The sequence below is a fragment of the Trachemys scripta genome, chromosome 14 (genome assembly GCF_013100865.1).
Source record: "Trachemys scripta elegans isolate TJP31775 chromosome 14, CAS_Tse_1.0, whole genome shotgun sequence".
NCBI classification, from domain to species: Eukaryota; Metazoa; Chordata; order Testudines; family Emydidae; genus Trachemys; species Trachemys scripta.
In genome coordinates, this window is record NC_048311.1 from 32,641,312 (window position 1) to 32,660,990 (window position 19,679).

Here is a 19,679-nt window from a genome sequence, read left to right on the forward strand (position 1 = left end):
AACCCCCACATGCACACAGCGGGCGCCCCACCCATAAGGAGCTGCTGACACCTCATTGCAGATTCCACATGTCAGGGCTATTCTGCTTGTGCATTTCCTGCTCTGCTGATGGTCCAGTGCGAGCAGGAGATTCGGCTGCAGCTTCCTTGCCCGGGGCCGTAACGCGCTGTGCTGACGTCCCAGCTCGCTGTTGCTAGGAGGGTTGTGAGGTACTGGGCTGAGAGCAGGCTCTTCTGAGGAGCCAAGATCCTGCTTTCGGACACATGCCCCTGAACAGTAACTTAAATCAACAAGCGAGGTGGGGAGGGTCAGGAATTGCCCATGGCGCGTTTCCACGTCCTGGCCCTGACTTGGAGGCTGCCCCGCCTTTGTGCTTTTTTTTGGTCCTCTCCCTTTTGAAGCTCAGCTCACAGTAGCAGTGACGGTTCCCTGCTGGTTTTGTCCTTTATGCCAGTTGCCAAGCACCGAGTAGTCACAGCAGACGGGAGCATTAGCAGCTGGAGAAGGGAACGCCCTGTTAGCTCATCCAGCCCATTGTCCTAGGAGCCAGTGCAGGATCCTTCCTTACTGCGCTTTCTGGGTCCTTTGTCCTTCCTGTTGTCGGCTCCCTCTTCCCGCCCCAGGCTGGGTTTTGGCCGGAGCTCACAATAAAGTGACTGGTTCATGCTCTTCTTGGACTTTGTTTCTTGAGCTGAGGACCTTGACTTCTGTCCAGGGCTCAGCAAGTTTCCTCCCCTGCCCATAAGTAATGCTGCATGCGATGCGACGCCGGTTCCTGTCCCTCACAGTTTACACTCTAGCAGGCTGCGGCGAAGCTTTGAGTTAGGGATAGCAGAGTGTTTTATTTAGTTCCCTGCTGGCATGGTGGAAGGACTCAAGGCTTGCCCCATCAGTGTTATGGGGTATTCAGTCCTGAAGCTGGAAAGCTTGGGTAGCTCCCCCTTCCCTCCCACTCCTTTAGCTGCCTGTCCTATCTCCAGGCCATGATGTGGTGAGAGCTAACCACTGGCAGAGCCATTACTCACCTTCCAAGGACATTGGTCTGAGAATCGGGTGTGAGTATGTTACACTCTGAGAGCCCCATTCACCCAGGCTGTGTGGATGATGCCTCTGTCCTTCCCCATGAGTATCACCAGCTAAGTGTCTTTTCCCTTCCCCTCCCCGCCCCCTGCCTCGACCCCCAGGGCTGGAGCCTGAGATCCAGAAGCTAATTGCCAAACACAAGCAGGAAATCAAGAAGCTGAAGACGCTGCACGAGGCAGAGCTGCTTCAGTCGGACGAACGGGCAGCCCAGCGCTACATCCGCCAGACAGAGGAGCTGAGGGAGCTCCTGGAGCGGGAGAAGGAGGAGCAGGGCCAGCGGGAGAGGGAGCTGGCCAGGCAGCGGTACGTAGGGACCCAGAGGGAGGGCTGGAGTTTCACACTGGATCCTTCCCATCTGCTTCTGTCCTGTGCGGGAGGCAGAGGGGTGGGGGGAGATAATCACCCCTAGGCTGGATGGCCAGCTGCAGCTTTGGCTCAAGCCTTCATGTGTCCCACCCACTGGGATAAACTAGCACCCGTTGGCCAGACCGTTCCAGCGCCCCGGCCTGAGAGGAGCTGCCCATATCCCCCGTTAGCCTGCGGCCTGCTGGTGGATCTCAGCTGCAGAAGTTCCTTCCCCACGTGGACAGCCACCCCCATCTGCCTCAACTGAGAGGCGCGGGCAGCTAGCAGGGAATGAATGCTTCCCGCGAAGCTAGAGCGGCGTAACAGGGCTGGGGCATTGCAGGGGGAGGAGAGGCAAGCGGCTCTGCAGAGCTGAGTCCCACTAATCCACTGGTAACCCCAGAGGGACAGCATTGGGAGGGCAGGCGAGTTCCCTGAGCGGAGCGGTCCTTCCCCCACGGCAGGTACGAGAAGCACCTGGAGCAGGAGGAGCAGGCACTCCAGCAGCAGCGCCGCAGGCTCTACGGCGAGGTCGCTGAGGAGAAGGAGCGGCTCAGTCAGCAGGCAGCCAGGTGAGAGCAGCCCGGTGCAGAGATGGGTCTGTGCTCAGCCTAGAGCGTGGGAATCGGGCTCTCCCTCACGCCACCCAGCTCGTCTGGGCTGTCTGAGGCAAATGCCCATGCCAGACTGTTACCAGCCCCCTGGTGGAACCGGGGTTCTCGGACTCTTCCCTGATCAAGGGACTGGCTAAAACCATATTGTTAGTCCAGCAAGAGCGCGAACCTTTAGGCCAAATCCTGTCTCCACCGGCCCCCATGTCTCTCAGGGGCTGCTGTTCCCACTGGCGTCACTCCTGGCTTTGGCGGACCCTGTGCCGCGGGGTGCAGTCTCTCCATGCGGTCGCAAGCACGCTGCAGGAAAGGGCTGGGAGAACAGCTCTGATCCTGGCTGGTGGGGCTTGGAGGAGAGGTCAGCTGTGAGGTTCTTCTCACTGCGCTCCCCGGCGAGCGGAGACGGCCGGTTCCTGCTCCCCGGGTTTGTGGAAGCAGAATGGCTCTGTTTCCTATCTGGAATGGGGCGGGAGCCGATGGCCCAGTCTGGCTGCACTGAGGGACAAGCATTGCTGGGCCTAGGGATAGCAGAGCTGGCTTTTTACTGGGGAGGCTGTGCTGCGAGTGCTGGAGGGGCCAGGGTGGGCCACAGACGCCTGGTGAGAGTCCTGCTGAGTCCAGTAGGGCTGCCAGCTCGCTGGGCCATGGGTTGGCGAGGGGCATTGTGACAGTGAACTGACAGTGCTGACCCTGTGTCCGACAGGCAGAGAGTGGAGCTGGAGGAGCTGAGGCGGCAGCTGGAGGAGAACGGCTCCATAGTCACCAAGGCGCTGAAGGAGGAGTACGAAAAGGGGAAGGAGGAGCAGGAGAGGCGGCACCAGGTTTGCCCCACACCCCAGCCCATGCGTGTGGTCTCCTGGCTCTAGCCCTGGGCGATAGAATACCCCTGTGGGTGCCCTGAGGGTGGCCTCGTGAGCAGATTAAAGTCAGCTGCACCCCACACTCCTGTCAGCCATGGGGTGCAGAATGGACACCCACATTCCTGCATTGGGTGCAGCTTGCCGGGCTGGTCGAAGCCCCCTCTCAGCAGTGTGGACACCTTTCCTCCGGATGTGCTGGGTGAAGCAGACTGCCCGCCGGGAGCAGGAGCTGGGCCTCGCCTGCGGAAGGCCTGGGGCATTCTGGCTGGCCAATGGTGCGTGGCGCTCCCTTGAGCAGGTTTCTCACCCTACTGTTCCCTCCTGCAGGCGGAGGTGAAGGTGCTGAAGGACAGGCTGGAGATTGAGAAGCAGGCGTGGGAGGCTAACTACATGAAGAAGGAGGTAACGGCACACTTGGCTGCGAATGTGGCTGTTCTATGAATTTAGATGGAATATGCGGGCCCAAAGAATCGGTGTTAACATGACCCAGTCACTGTCCAGCATTAAACGGTGCCAGTCTGGGGGCTGGTACCCGGAGACCTGAGCCCGTTTAGCACCATGGCAACACGCCGTCTCACAGCCTTTTCACCTGTTAGTAACGGTACAGAAAAGAAGGAAAACCAGTGAGAGCCTTTGGGATAGAAAGGGTTGAGTAAAGCTTTCAGTCTGACAACAGCCCTTGTTCCCTTTCCCTTTAGCTGGAGAGAGGTTTTACAAAGACCCCCCTTGTCGGACCATCTCTTCGATGGGGTTAAGACGGTAATAACGGTCTTTGGGAAAAGGGATGACTTTAGTTGAGGGGAGCTGGAGCTGGCGCTGCTGGTAAAGTCCCATCCCGTTTCCTAGAGGACAAAACAAGACAAAGACCCACAAAAGGGGAGAGAGAAGAACAGCGATGAGAGAAAATGCAGCTTCAGTCTCTGGTGTTAACTCTCACTTGCATCCTCGCTGCTGGGAAACCCCGGGCCCAGCCCACGATCTGATCAGCCACCCTGAGACCTGGCAAACTTGTACCAGCGACGGGCTGTTTAGGACCTTGCATTTCGCTGCCTTTCTGGTCACAGGCTCGCAGCACTGTTGCAAAATATACTGTTGTGGCTGGCTAAGCCAGACACTTCTCAGACAGAAGGGAAAAGAAGGGGGAGATAGCCAAGAGAAAAATAAAGTGGGGAAGACGGCACCAGGTGGGGGGAGGAGTGCGACAGTCTCACATCCCAGGTAGTGGTCAGGACTCAGCTGGAGCCAATGGAGATGATGATGTCACCTGAGCGCCCCCCTCTCTATCCTGGTCTGCTCAGGATCTCTCTCAGGATTAGGAAGAAAAAAGTCCAGGGTCCTAGGAGATGGCGGGGGTGGTAACTCCAATGGCAAAGCTAATGCCTTCCCCTTCTTTCATTCAGCCAGCGCTGCAGTAGCCCTCAACCCCAAGTCACTTCTGGGGGACCTCAAAAAGAAGTGATGGGTGGGGAAGCCCATCCTCTCCTTCTGTTGGCCTGATTTCCAACGCACCAAGGGGTTCATAATTTCTGGTCTCACATTGTTTTTGTTTATCAGGCATGATTTTAACGCAACCCTTGAGGTGTAGCAGGAGGCCTTTTGGTTTGGACTGCTTGTCTGTCTCTTCCTGTTGCACCCCGTCAGCGTTTGTTGTCTTGGTTATTGTGACACTGTATGAACTTTCAGTCACTTCCCACAGTTGAGCTCACAGTTAGGGTAAATGTGTAGGCCCAGTTATCACATCAGCTCCTCGCTGAAGCTGCTGTCCCCTACCCCAGTCTGAATTGTAATTGGATCTCCTGCCATCTGACCCCATGTCTGACTCTCTCCCCAGGAGGCCTGGCTGCTCTCCCGGGAGCGGGAGCTGAAGGAGGAGGTGAGGAAAGAGAGGGACAAAGAGATCGAGCTGGTCATCCAGCGCCTGGAGGCCGACATGTCGTCTACCAAGGAAGAGTGCGAGAGGGTGGCAGAAAACAGGTAGGAAGGGGCCAGGTGGCCACAGTGACGTACTGAGCCTGTATGAGTGAGCCCTGGTGCTTCTAGGCCTCCAACCCAGTCATCTGGCATCTCTGTAGCTGGGCCCACCTCTCCATGCCAAGAACACGCTAACCGGAGTGTGGGAGGATGCCCCAGGCTCCATACCTCAGTGGAGGAAAGCAGGGGTTCAGTGAGTTGGGGGGCTCTGGAGCGCCCTGACCCAGGAATTAAGGCGCACAGTAGTAAGCAATGAAAATAAGCGCTCTGGTACTCGTATTTGGAGAACGGCTTCACTTACGCTTCTTTGTAAAGGCCTGGCTTTTCTGAACTCAGCCTGAAATTGTGTGCCTGATTTGTGGATGCACTTATGAGTGCTTGCATCACCAGCTGATACGCATCTAATGATTTGTGTGTGTCAAAGCCCAGTTTGCACCTCCGCAACCTTGCGCACCCAGTTAGGCACACAGTTGTGTTTGCAGTTTGAACGCTACGTTACAGAAGCAGTTTTTCCTCTCCTGGAATTGACACCTCCTCATCCATTATTGGGAGTGGACTACATCCACCCTGATTGAATTGGCCCTGTCAACACTGGTTCTCCACTTGCGAAGTAACTCCCTGCTCTCCATGTGTCAGTGTATAATGCCTGCATCTGTAACTTTCACTCTATGCATCCGAAGAAGTGAGGTTTTTACCCACGAAAGCTTATGCCCAAATAAATCTGTTAGTCTTTAAGGTGCCACCAGACTCCTTGTTGAGTCTGAACACTGTTAATTTTGGAGCGAAGAGGTAGCATGTATGAAGGTTTGCACCATTGAGTGCTGAATGGCAAAGCAGATGCTTCCCCACTGAACCTTTAGAGGCACCCATCCCCGCCCATGGCTGGGAAGGGGTTAAATAAGCCAGGAGGGATTGATCTTCCATAGCCATTGGGCAGGCCTCCTTTATGTAGGCCCAGTGGTTCCCACAATGCCATGCTGGTGGCTGAGGAGGCCACCTATGGGAGTGAAAGCTGTCTTGTTTGATCTCCTTCTCAGAGCTCTGACACTGCTTCCCTCCCCCGTAACCTGACTCCCTTTAGGGCCTTATTTACCCAGCATCCTTGCCTGCCCCTATACCCTCAAACCATGGGACATTCTGTGTAGTTTAAAGGTGGGAAATGGAAAACCGATGAAGGGAAAGGTTTTTCCACCCGTGTGTGGTTAGCCTGTGGAACCCACTGCCACAGGCCATGAAGGCCAATAATCGAACAAGATTCCAAAAGGGATGGAACATTTCTGTGGACAAGAACAACATCCAGAGTTACAGAATTACATCTTTGGGGCAGGGATACGAAACCATCTGCTTAAGGGTGTAAGCCGATTTCTAACCATCAGAGGCCAGGCTGAGACCCAATGTGGGGTAAGATTATCCCGGGTCTACTGCTGTGGGGCTCTTACACCAGGGGTGGGAAACGGAGCTAGGTGGGCCTGGGCTCTGATCCAGGCTGGCTGTTCCTGTGTTTTCCCCCAGGATAAAGAGGGTCCGAGACAAGTACGAAGCGGAGCTGCAGGAGCTGGAGAGGTCTGAGCGGAAGCTGCAGGAGCGCTGCAACGAGCTGAAGGGGCGGCTGGCTGAGCGGGAAGGCGAGAACATGCACCTGCAGGGCCTCGTGAAGCACAAGGAGCAGGAGGTGGAAGACATCAGGAAGGTGGGTGAGGGGCAGGCTGTGCACTGGGACTGGGCAGGAGCTCTGCTGCCCAGGTGTGTGGGATGCTCTCCTGTGAGCTCCCCCTCGCGTAGCACTGAGCTCCACCTGGATGCTCGGTGCCCATCAGAGCACCTGACTTCTCCTGTCCCCCGCAGGTGAAGGACCAGCTGGCCAAGGAGAGGAGCAGCCTGTCGGAGGTGATTCGCCAGGAGTTTGCGGACAGGCTGGTGGGGACGGAGGAGGAGAACAAGCGGCTGAAGGCAGAGATGTCGGAGATGCGAGCCCGCCAGCGCCTGGAGCTAGACAGGATAGCCCGGGACAAGGAGGAAGAGCTGGAGGAGGTTCATAAGAGGTGAGGGCTGAGCTCCCGCTCCATGGGGCTTGGGCTCCGCGATTGCAAGACTGGGGCTTGGGGGCAGTCGAGCCCCACAGCCTGTCACCTATGCAAAACCGACCATGTCACATGGGGTCCTAGCACTGCATTTTCTAACACATGCCTGCCTGCGTGGAGCCATGGGTCACCCTAGCTACCTGCCTGTGGTTTCTGCTGCTCTGCGCTGATCCCTCTGGGCCCAGTGGCAGCCCTGTGGCACCAGACCTACGGGCCTCTCCCTGGAGAGCCACCGGAGCTGCTCCTTTGCTGGCCCAGCTAGGGGGGCCTTCAGCGGCTCTAGCTGGTCTGGTGGTGTAGATACTCCTGCCGGGAGAGGGCAGAGGAGTGCAGACATGTGCGCAGACATGCCGCCGCTCGTTGTGACTATCCAGAAGCAACTGGGTTATGCCTGGCCTACGATCGGCTCCTGTCAGGTGCTGCCGTGGAGATAGCCAGGCCGCCCCCGCGGCAGACCTGGCTCTGTAGACCTAGCGTGCCAAAGATGGCAAACAGCAGCACTGAGAGTCTGACCGGAAAGGTAGAGAAGAGCAGATTGGGAGCTGATCCCGCTGTCAGGGAAGGCGGGGAATTCTGGCGCAGAGCCCTCAGCTGGGGGGAGGGAAGGAGGAGGGGGAGACTGCACCATCAGGCCAGGTTGGAGGGGGACGGGATGTTTCTTGGCAGGCAAAGCTGGGGCGAGGGGTTCTTGATCAGCAGCGTCGGGTGAAGCACTACAGTGACGTGAACTCCTGGGGCTGGCGGCGGGCATCGTCCTTCCTGCTGTGTGGTTTTAAGTGCGCTCAGGACTCGGCAGGTACCTGGGGAGGAGTGGGCCCTGGGTGCGGTGTGCTGGTGTCTGCACACAGGCTGTGTGACCGCTCCAGCCCCTCGGAGTGTCTCCTCCTCCCCACCACCTGGGCCCATCTCTGCCTCTCGTGTTCTTGACGAGGGAGCATGCTCTTGTGGTAAGCCACAAGGCTGAGTCAGGAGATCTGGGAGCAGCTACCTGCTCTGACACTAACATGCTTTGTGGCTCGGGGTGAGACACTTTCCCTCTCAGCCTGCCAACTTCCCCACCGTGCATCCAACAGGGAGAGCATCGGTGACCTCCCTGCAGGGCCGACGGTTGCTGCAGAGACCAGCATGCTGTGCCTGAGGTGACAAGTCCAGCTCTCTCTGCTACATACAATCGCTGGGAAAGGTCACCCCAAGTTGGCACTAGGAAAACTGGTGCCAAGGGTATTGCTGAAGCCGAAAGGGCTGTGATAAGCTGCTGGCAAAGCGGCAGAGGAGTGCGGCTAGCACCTGAGAGTCTGGAAAGGAAAGGCAGTATTTAGGGTTCAAGTCATCTCAATGCATTTTGGGTAATTTCAGCGCAGCGAGGTCGCTACCTCCTCCTCGGCATTGGTAACTTGATCCAGGCCCCCAAATTGCTTGATGTCATAACAGGGAGCAAGGGTTTTATTAACGTCTGATCCCCGACACCCCCTCATCAGCACAACAGGCTCGATGAGTGTGTGCAGGGGCACGTGAGTCCCTGGAGAGGAGAGGGACCGTTGTCACCTCGCCAGCGCCTGTCGCTGGCCGCTGCTGTGCTGAATCCCAGCCATGTGTCAGGTGTTCAGCCCGGCCGTGGGCGTGTCTCCCTTGTCTCCGTGCAGAGTGAAGATGGCCATCGTGAAGAAAGAGGAGACGGTGAATGTTCTTCGGAAACAGTACGAAGTAAGTGTCCCTGCGGGCAGGAGCCCTGATGCTGGGGCAGGGTCTCTGGCACCGGTTTTGTCCCTCCTTGTGCCCCTCTGCCATGTGTCTAACCTCAGCTCCCTCTCCTGTCTTGTGTGCTCCAGGCAGCTATGAAGCGGGCAGACCACCTGGAAGCCCTGCTAGAGCAACAGCGAAAACAGCTGCTGGCTACTAACTAGCAACCAGGGCGCCGTCCCCCTCCCGCAGTACGGCAGGAACAGGGGCTCCCGTTGCCCAGGAAGTTGCTCTGTGGTCGCGGGGCTGGAAGTGGAGTCTCCCCCTCCTCCTGTGCTGTTCTCTTTTTACAACTTCCGTTACTTGTGCCTCAGCCCGACCCCTTGCTGGAGAGGACTCCCAGTGCTCAGGCTTTTGTGTGGTATTTTAACAGTAAACTGCGTGCGTGTTTCTAAAGTCCGTCCAATCTCTGGTTGCTGGGGGGGATGAGCAGGTGCTGTGCAGTTTCTGAAAGAGCAAACGTTTGACCCCTTTACTGAGTAGCATCTGGGTATGCACTAGGGCATGTCCTCCCGCCCTTCATCATGCCCTGGCCTCCCCCAACACCTGCTGCTGCTGGTCCCCGGGTTTTTCTCTTGGTCAGATGCAAGGGATTAGTGTGATCCAGACACTCTGGCTGCCCGCGGTGAATGAGGACTCGTCCCCACTTCGCAGCAAAGGGCTAGAGGGATGGAGCAGAGCGTTTAGTGGGAAATGCACCTTCACTGCTTCCTACCAGCACAGCTGAGCCAGCCCTCAGCCCCCTCTACTCTCCTTACGCACACACGCCGAGCTGGACGGCGGCTTCCATTCCCCGTTCACCGTACGCTTCTGGGTGTGGCCGACGTCAGTAGACGGCTGTACTGAGCCCATGGCAATGGGGTGAGCGAGCTGTCGCTGTCCCACGGGTGATCAGCAGAAGCCCTGGGTTACATGTCTCTGGTCTGGGCTGTGCTCTCCAGCCTGGCGATCCTGCTGGCTGGTACACAGAACACGCAGCCCACCCCGCCATCAGTGCCAGGTTAACACTAGCATTGTAACTGCATCAGTCAGGAAACCCCGAGCTAAGGTTCCCACTGGTTCAGGCTGCTCCTCCTTGGCGACTCGCTCACCTCAGGCCTGGTGCTAGGTGATCAGCCCGTACAGTCACGCTCCGTGCCATGCGCAGAAGGTGCTTCAAGCCCGGCCTTCTCTGTAACTGGGGTAGACCCTGGGCGTCGGCTGCGCTCCTGCCAGCAGCGAGGCAGCACAACAGAAGCTATCTTGTGCCAAGGGAGCGGAATTCAGTCCCCAGGCTTCAGTCCACCAATTGCCACTAGCACTGACACCCTTTAATAACGGGGGGCCTGTTGCATAAATACGCTACCAAGGGAACCGGGAATCAGCAGCTAGGTACCTCTGCTTCAGCATGTCAGGCCACAAGGCTGAGACCGGGGTCTCTTCACCCGTCTCCATTCATTCCAGCACCTCTCCCCCAGGCTCCTGTCTGCAGCAGTGGGAAAGCAGAGGGATCGGCCACCATTACGGCTAATGGTGCCAGGATCTGCCAGGACAGCGGGCTGGGCTCTGAGCAATGTTTGCTGGGCCCTCACAGCATTGCTGCTTCCTGTGAGGAGGGATTCGCATTGTTCCACTAGAACCTCCGACGTCAGAGCACCTCGGGAGTTGAGGCTGTTCGTCACTCAGAGCGAAACATTGTGGTGGTGCTTTCAAAAGTTTACAACTGAAGAAGTGAGGTTCTTACCCACGAAAGCTTATGCTCCCAATACTTCTGTTAGTCTTAAAGGTGCCCCAGGACCCTCTGTTGCTTTTAACTGAACATTGACTTAATACAGCTTTGAAACTTTACTACGCAGAAGAAAAATGCTGCATGTAACCATCGGTTTCAGAGTAGCAGCCGTATTAGTCTGTATCCGCAAAAAGAAGAACAGGAGTACTTGTGGCACCTTAGAGACTAACAAATTTATTAGAGCATAAGCTTTCGTGGACTACAGCCCACTTCTTCGGCTGCATATAGAATGGAACATATATTGAGGAGATATATATACACACATACAGAGAGCATGAACAGGTGGGAGTTGTCTTACCAACTCTGAGAGGCCAATTAATTAAGAGAAAAAAAACTTTTGAAGTGCTAATCAAGATAGCCCAGTACAGACAGTTTGATAAGAAGTGTGAGCATACTTACAAGGGGAGATAGATTCAATGTTTGTAATGACTCAGCCATTCCCAGTCCTTATTCAAACCGGAGTTGATTGTGTCTAGTTTGCATATCAATTCCAGCTCAGCAGTCTCTCGTTGGAGTCTGTTTTTGAAGTTTTTCTGTTGTAATATAGCCACCCGCAGGTCTGTCACTGAATGACCAGACAGGTTAAAGTGTTCTCCCACTGGTTTTTGAGTATTTTGATTCCTGATGTCAGATTTGTGTCCATTAATTCTTTTGCGTAGAGACTGTCCGGTTTGGCCAATGTACATGGCAGAGGGGCATTGCTGGCACATGATGGCATATATCACATTGGTAGATGTGCAGGTGAACGAGCCCCTGATGGTATGGCTGATGTGATTAGGTAACCATCTTAACTTAAACGAAACGAGCACAGAAAGTTTCTTTACCTTCTCAAATCTTTTTTTAAACTTTCCCTTTTCTTAGTAGTTTACATATAACACCGTACAGGCGAGTCTCATCTTATGCTGGGGTTACTTTCTGCTGTCAGCGCGTAAAGCGAAAATCACATATAGTCAAAATTACATTGAGTGTAATGGCGGGCAGAATCGCCCACACTACAGGTACAGTATTTCAATTGTTATTTTTCTCTTTGTTGTTGTTGTTGAATTTGCACATGTTAAATGCGCGTAAGATGAGACTTGCCTGTACAGCCCTGTATTTGATTGATTGATTGATTTGGTCACTGCTGCTGCCTGATTGTGCACATCCGGTTCCAAAGGAGGTGTGTGACTGACTGGTCAGTTCGTAACCCTGGTGCTCATAATTCTGAGTTCTACTGTCCCTGGTCTTCTCAGAAGCAAGGCTCCCTGGGATGCCGCTCAGTCTTCCCCATGGCCGGGACCCTGCTGAGAGAGACCCATTGTGTGGACTGTTACAGAGCATTGGCGCGTGCCTGCAGGCATGTGTTGACTGGCACTTGCTCTGGGGCCTCCCAGGACTAGGATGGGGTTTTCACCCCCTTTTCTTACCTCTTATTTGTGCTCTGCTGACTAAGGGAGTCCTGCCCATGGCCCACTTGAGAACAGTTGACACCTACCCCTGAGCTGGTTACTACCATCCAAGCGTTGCCAGTGCTGGGAGCAGGGCGTGATCTGCGGGAGGAGCAGGGAACTGGTTAACAGCAGACCTCAGTCCACTCGCTGTCGCTTCTCCTCGCTGTATCTCAGTTTCTCCATCTGTAGAGTACGGATGATCCCAGCTTGTAAAGCGCATTGGGATCCTGAGGCGACAGGTGCAGCCCATGTGCTCCCTGTCACTCCTGCCCCGAGAGGCCGACATGACATTTCCTGGGGCTTTCTCCAGCCAGCCAGGGATTGCGTGGTCTCACTCTGTCTGCAGATCCCTGTCGGGGGGAGGGGTGAAAGCTCCAGGAAATGTCCTACTTCAGCCTCGGGTCTGTTTCCTCTCTGGGGAGGAGTTCCCCATCCAGCTCACCGTGGTTCTCCGGCTGTGTGGCCGGCAGGCACATCCTGTGTTTCCTGCCTAGGGAAACGGACCATTGTGCCTAGGCTGAGCTGATGGTTTTTCTTTCATCCAGGCCAGCTAGTGTGAGGCGCTGCTGCTGGGTTAATTCACTGGTGTCCTTGGGCTGCTTCTCTGGTGTCTGTTCCAGGAAGGTGCTGAGATAATGGGGGAGGGAAGACAGGGAGGAGCTCCCTGAAGTAACTTCCCTTCCTTTACTTCTCTTAGCTCAATGGGGACTCTGCTCCTGGATCTGCCATGACAGGGAAGCTGAGGCCCAATCCTGCATGGTGTTGTACTTAAAGTACTGTGCAGGATCTTTTCCGGGGGAATAAGACAAAACACCACATTTATTAGTAATACATGTATTCATTAACACTGTATTATATGCATATAATATATTACACTTACACTCACACACACACTCACACACACACACACACACACACTTTGTCTTGTTGTTACCAATTAGTTGCTCCCCTTAACTTCACTGGCCAGGTGAGTTAGATGGGGGAGGGGGTGGAGCCGGGCTTCTGCCGATCCGGATCGATGCTCCCATGTTGACAAGATGAGACCTGGGGTCCTCTGCAAGACACCTCACTTTTATAGCAGCTTTCCTCTTATGCAAATCTATACCAGATTCAAACTCTGTGTCTGTGTCCATTGGTCCTTTGTGCTGCTTTCTTTTGAGTGTTGTCCCAATGCTGCAAAGAGGGTGTTTCCAAAAGAAGGTGCTTGCTTCTAACCCCCGAGGCCGTCAGTATGTCTGCTTGTCTTTAATGAGCCCACTTGACACGTTTTATTGTTCTTGGGTCTGGCTCCCAGCCCCTCTCCAACAGTTGAGGCTGTCTGGAGGTGCTGCCTTCCATGCCTTGCTCATCCACACCTCATTCATTCAACAAGGCAATTGATTAAGAGTGGGGGCGGGGAGAGCTCTTGTTCTACTGCTAGTAAAAAGAATTTTTTCTTCTATCTTATTCTATCCTTAGGGGCTATAATATTATACCAAGGGCAATGCAAAGTTTCTAAATGAGGCTTTGATACAAAGTCCCATGAAAACAGAGGTCACACGTGGGTAGACCCACCACAAGGTTATACGAAGAGGCACAATGTAAAGTTATATGAAAATTATCAGAGATTGATCTACATTGTCCCCCTTTTGACCTCTCAAGAACAATTTTTGAGTGGTCACCATATAAATCTTTTGTATTTGTTGCATACAAACCAAACAATTATAACCAGGTGACTATAACTAAAACCATTACAATTGACTAAACACCAGATATAACATAAACACAAATGCAAACAATTATCATTATAATAATTGGAAATACAACAAAACCATTACCATTCCAATAATTGGGTACATTGACAAAAAAAATGAGGCCCAAGTTTGATGCTGCAATAGCCATCAAACAATAAAAGTCACTGAGGTCAGGACCTTCTTAAGCACACACAACAAATAAGATTTTGTAGGAGTACCACAGTTGTTATGCAAGGTTAAGCTGATTTGGACTTAAACTAACATTGAGTTGCTAAAATGTTGTAGAATTTCCTATTTTTAACAGTTGTTCTCAGAGGTTTCTGGGGACCTGAAAGATGGGGCCATACAATTATGGGCCAAGGTTTTACAGGTTATGGGGGCCCAAGAACTACCCTTTAGGGTTTGGGGAAATAGAACCAGAGTGCATAGAGGAAAGTGTGGAATTAATAATAATACAAGCAAATGTAACTAACAATACAAATGTATTAATAACAAAAATTAACAACAAAATGACTATTAGAGAACCTGACAAAACAAAACAACCCTGATGCACTGGGGACCAAAGTCTTTTGGAGACAAGGGGTGATTGACAAGTTGGATGGAGATGGGGGGAAGTAGAGAGAGGAAAAGACATTTACCCTGTCTAGTGTAGTATCCCCTCTTTTTCTAGACCCAGTGCTAGCACAGGACACCACTAGAGACAGACACAGAACATGCAACACAGAACACTGAACACAGACTTTGTCATGACACTATAACCATGGTATTTTATAACTCTTCAGCTGGTACCAGCTCTCCTGATGTTCTGGTTTAGAGCCTGAAAAATAGAAGCTTGGAAACAAATTAGCACAGTGCTTTTACCATGGCAGAACCTGCTTGGTTTCTGCCACAGTGTGTTTGGTACTTGGGGCTGCACAAATGCTAATTAAGTGGTGCATTTTTTGTGAGTGTAAATCCTTCCTTTCTCTCAGTAAAAGGGCGTTAACACTCCATCTAGAAAAAAAAATTTTGTTTTAAAATCTTTAGCCATTTTGCCATGGCCTGGAGATCTGAGGCAGAAGCAGGCACTGTTGTTAACTGTTTTAATGGCATTTTGGCCCTGGGAGGAGGAATTTACCCAAATATCCCAAATATTCCGCTTCCCAATCTCCAGAGGGGTCCCAAAGGTCTGCCCCCTTCTGGGGTCTCAAATGTTTCTTCTCCTGATGTTACTGCTGCTGTAAGATTTGAGAGTGCTGTTTTAACTCTCTGTACCCAACCTGTTTTTTAGTTTCTTTATCTGTTGCTTGCCTGGGCCCGATCCTGCTTTTTCCAATAAACAGTTTCTTTCCATGGGCACAAGCCTTGTTCCACTACCAATTTAGCAAGGAGGGTGGGCTTTCCAACTAACCCCCACCCTTCCTGGTTCCGTTTCTTAAACATTTTCTTCAAAATTCTGAAATTACCACAATATTACTTACAAAAACAAAACAAAACAAACATAAACCACACTACACTGCCCAAACTCCTATATCCTTCAGAGTTTGGTTTAACAGAACAAGATCTGTATCTTATGTTTTTAACCCACTCTGGGCCAGAGGGAGAGACGCTAAGCCTCCCTCTGTATTACTCAGTCTGCTACCTCCGAGGGTTCATACACCAATTATACAAATCCTTCCCCGGATCAGATCCTTCCCCGGATCAGAGTGAGAAACACTAAGTTCTTCTCTTTAGCTCAGTCATGAACACAATTTAAACCTAAACTCCTATATCCTTCAGAGTTTGGTTAATTAACTGAAAGTTTACGCTCTTTTTCCTCTAGTGCCAGGCTTGCTAAAGCTGGCGGTGTGCACACCAGTTTTATAATAACTGTGGATTTTATGCTTGCTCCCCCTTTCGCATTCTCCACCAAAATGTTGTACTTAAAGTACTGCACAGGATCTTTTCAGGGGGAATAAGGCAAAACACCACATTTATTAGTAATACATGTATTCATTAACACTGTATTATATGCATATAATATATTACACTTACACTCACACACACACACAAACACACTTCGTCTTGTTGTTACCAATTAGTTGCTCCCCTTAACTTCACTGGCCAGGTGAGTTAGATGGGGGAGGGGGTGGAGCCGGGCTTCTGCCGATCCGGATCGATGCTCCCATGTTGACAAGACGAGACCCGGGGTCCTCTGCAAGACACCTCACTTTTATAGCAGCTTTCCTCTTATGCAAATCTATACCAGATTCAAACTCTGTGTCCGTGTCCATTGGTCCTTTGTGCTGCTTTCTTTTGAGTGTTGTCCCAATGCTGCAAAGAGGGTGTTTCCAAAAGAAGGTGCTTGCTTCTAACCCCTGAGGCCGTCAGTATGTCTGCTTGTCTTTAATGAGCCCACTTGACACGTTTTATTGTTCTTGGGTCTGGCTCCCAGCCCCTCTCCAACAGTTGAGGCTGTCTGGAGGTGCTGCCTTCCATGCCTTGCTCATCCACACCTCATTCATTCAACAGGGCAATTGATTAAGAGTGGGGGCGGGGAGAGCTCTTGTTCTACTGCTAGTAAAAAAAATTTTTCTTCTATCTTATTCTATCCTTAGGGGCTATAATATTATACCAAGGGCAATGCAAAGTCCCATGAAAACAGAGGTCACACGTGGGTAGACCCACCACAAGGTTATACGAAGAGGCACAATGTAAAGTTATATAAAAATTATCAGAGATTAATCTACAATGGTGCTGGATGTCCTCAGAAGGCAGTGGGAATGGAGGGTGCTGAGCATTCCCAGGAGGGGAGGCTGATCATGGAGGGGACAGGGTCGCCCCCAAGTTGACAACAGCGGGCTCTACTCCCCCTGAAATGGATCTTTACTGGCTCCCAGTGGAGCAGATTACTGTCATACCAGTGAGAAAGGTCCACAGTCATTGTCTTCAGTACACAGTAGTTTATTGAGAAGGAATTACACAAGTGGTAAGGGGTTATATTAAGCACACAACTCCTATGTTAGACATTTAAGAGCTATACATTAAGAGAGATGCATTCCTCTTAACGAGTGTCTCTCTCACGAACATACACAAACAGGCCCTGCGCTGGCCTCACACAGTTCCTGCTTGGCAAACAGCGAAGGGGGCTACCAGTTTTATAGACGGCTTCTTCTCTGCTGGTCCGTTCTTCTCAGCCCTCTGGTCTGCCTTGGGTTCCCTCGAGGCCAGGCCTTGTGCCTTGAGACCCCTCTGGTCACAGTCCTACGTGAGCCCACGAAGCAGAGGTTTGGCTATTCTGTCGGGCAGTGTTGCTTCTTCAAGAGTCAAGTAAGGAATCTCAACCCCAGTAATGTACTTTGCTTGGTGCTCATACTCGTTTTCCTCAAAGGAGTCACATGTCTTAAAAGCGTCCCCAGGGGGTGTGTGGTTACTAATGTGATCTGATTGGGGGGGGGGGGGGATAGCTCAGTGGTTTGAGCATTGGCCTGCTAAACCCAGGGTTGTGAGTTCAGTCCTTGAGGGGGCCACTTAGGGATCTGGGGCAAAATCAGTACTTGGTCCTGCTAGTGAAGGCAGGGGGCTGGACTCAGTGACCTTTCAGGGTCCGTTCTATGAGATAGATATATCTCCATATATTTTTTAAGGGTCTGGGTGGTGGTATCGAACGAAGATTACCCCCCATTTACTCACTCATCAGTCATTCACTCTGGCTCTCCTTGCTGTAAGGTCACTACAACTAGATCGACCTGTGCTCCATGCTGGAACTTTATACATGTGATATTTACTTTTGCATGGGCCCATATTTGCCGGCCAATAGGTTCAATATCAATCGTACACGCAGACTTCGCCAGTCCTTTATCAAATCTGCTTCTGCTTAAAGGGACCCTGCTCCCAGGATCCTTTGCAGCCCTCCAGCCATGTTTGTCACGTCAAGTTGTGCTCACGCCATTCCTTCAGCACGGCCACACCAATCTGGCACCATCCCAACAGCCCTCCATTCGATATTCAATTACCAAAGAGAATTGTAATATCGCATCAATCAGACCTGCAATTTGTACGCTACTATTAGATCCTGTGTCTCCTTTTCTGGATTCTATAAAACTTAAAGCATTATCTTGCCATGATCAGTAACATAAGCCAACAACTCAATCTTATAAATTTTCCGCAAAGCTTGTATTTCCTTGTATTGCTTACACATCTGATATCCCCAACAGAAACACACAAGGAATAATACGGCAGTTCCAGAAATCCAAAATAACATTGCCCATTCAACTCCATTCCATGTTGTGACTTGACATATAACATCGTACCAAGCACACATTTGAGATCTTATTTTTTCTACAGCCTTTTCAACAATTTTATACTTTCGAGCAAGCATACCTTTTACAGATATTATCAGTCTAGTGACCGTTCTATTTGGTCCAGTGTGCCTTGATGAGTTTGTATCTCCATATCCCAATCTGTATCATTCCACTCCCCCTCCCTCAAATTTGGCGATGTTAATCTAGGGTGAGGTTTTAGTCATCTGAGGGTGCCACTGATATTGTTCGTACTGGAAATGAGTTATATCTCCATGAGTACACCACATCCCTTGGTTCATAAACCAGGTTTGGTTGGTTGGTTGTTACATTACCCTTTTCCTTTTGATACCAACATATATCTTGGTTTATTTCATATACTCCCCACCAACCATTTTTCCACTGTAAATTCATGGTGAGATTACCTCCTTTCCATTCCAAATTCCAATTTCCTTCACACCCATTCAGGTCTCTGTTTTCTAGGTGGGAGTAGGAATTCAGGAGTCCTCCTAGCTCGACCTGTCATTAACTCAAAAGGCGGGTACTTACTTCCAGCGTGTCCCAAGGCACTCATGGTCATCAGGAATGTGGGTAAAGCAGTTTCCTAATCTCAGCCTTGTGTTTGAATGTGCTTGGTCAAGGCTCTATTCTTCCTTCCCACTTTTCCTGCACTCTGGGTGTGGTAGACTATCTGCCATTTCTGTTTGATTCCCATCATTAATAAGAATGCTTTTACCACGGTCCCAAGATAGTACCTAAGTATTCAACGTCTTGTACCAGCAGTGCCTTGTCCCATGGTAATTTAAAGCCTGTTTTCTCCGCTATTCCCAGGACCAGTTTAGTTCGATGTTTACACTCCTCCTGGGAAACGGCTGTTATCAGTATGTCATCCACATCAGAAGTAACCCCCGGATTATCCAAATCAGGGAGTTGATCCCACTTCCTTGTCACATGTGCATGTGCTATAGCTGGAGCATCATGGTAACCCGTGGGGACACGTTGAAATGTGAGCTGTTTGTTCTGGAATGTACAAGCAAATCGAGGCTGACTCTCGGGGGCTAATGGAATGGCAAAGAACCAGCACTATCCAATACAGAGAACCGGTTAGCAGCTGCAGCTATTCCCACCAGTGTAGCTGGGAGCTTAGCTGCTATTAGTGCCATCGGGACGATAGCCGCATTGATTTTTCTATACTCAAGTGTGAGGCACCACCTTCCGTCCGCTTTCCGCACAGGCCAGAGTGGAGAATTGCATGGACTTCGGCACTCCACCACCACTTCTTGTTCCTTTCAATCCTGTAGCCGTTCTATATGTGGAACAGCTTCGGCAGGATAGGAATATCGAGGAACTGGTTTTACAAATGTTCCTACAATTTCCACTGCTGCTTGTATGCCCCCAATTTGGATTTCTTCTTGGCCCACACCATAGGGAACTCTTGTGTCCAGTCATGATCTGGTAGCACCACAGCTGCAGTGGCTTTGCAAGCTCCTTTCCTCTATCCTCCTGAAATCACCTGCTCGCTCATAATCCGTCTCCCCTTTCCACAGCCAACCTCCTGCCAGATCAATGATCCATTTCTCCTGCTGTACCACATCTGCACCTGAGATGGCATTTTCAGTCAGGCTGTTACAGACCCACTGTATCTGTCCAAAACTTACTGTGTCCTATCACCCATGGCAGGTTTTTCAATAAAATTCCTTTCACTCCTGTGCCCTGAAATCCAAATAAAGGAATAGTCTGTCCTTTCTGCATGTCCTCCTGCACCGATTTCATCAGCGTTGCCTCCGCTCCAATATCA

General features: G+C 51.5%; 1 protein-coding gene across 3 annotated transcripts in view; it reads left to right on the top strand.

Annotated features, from left to right (window-relative positions):
- The window catches only part of CEP131 (centrosomal protein 131), a 28,076-nt gene extending 18,989 nt beyond the window's left edge, over nucleotides 1-9,087 (top strand). For all 3 annotated transcript variants that reach the window (XM_034789903.1, XM_034789905.1, XM_034789904.1), the window contains 9 exons: nucleotides 1,185-1,386; nucleotides 1,893-2,000; nucleotides 2,743-2,860; nucleotides 3,227-3,301; nucleotides 4,731-4,873; nucleotides 6,383-6,560; nucleotides 6,716-6,912; nucleotides 8,595-8,655; nucleotides 8,781-9,087. In XM_034789903.1, the coding sequence (XP_034645794.1) occupies nucleotides 1,185-1,386; nucleotides 1,893-2,000; nucleotides 2,743-2,860; nucleotides 3,227-3,301; nucleotides 4,731-4,873; nucleotides 6,383-6,560; nucleotides 6,716-6,912; nucleotides 8,595-8,655; nucleotides 8,781-8,855 (1,157 nt within the window). In that variant the 3' untranslated portion in view covers nucleotides 8,856-9,087. The remainder of the gene's footprint in view (nucleotides 1-1,184; nucleotides 1,387-1,892; nucleotides 2,001-2,742; nucleotides 2,861-3,226; nucleotides 3,302-4,730; nucleotides 4,874-6,382; nucleotides 6,561-6,715; nucleotides 6,913-8,594; nucleotides 8,656-8,780) is intronic.
- Nucleotides 9,088-19,679: the final 10,592 nt, after the last annotated feature.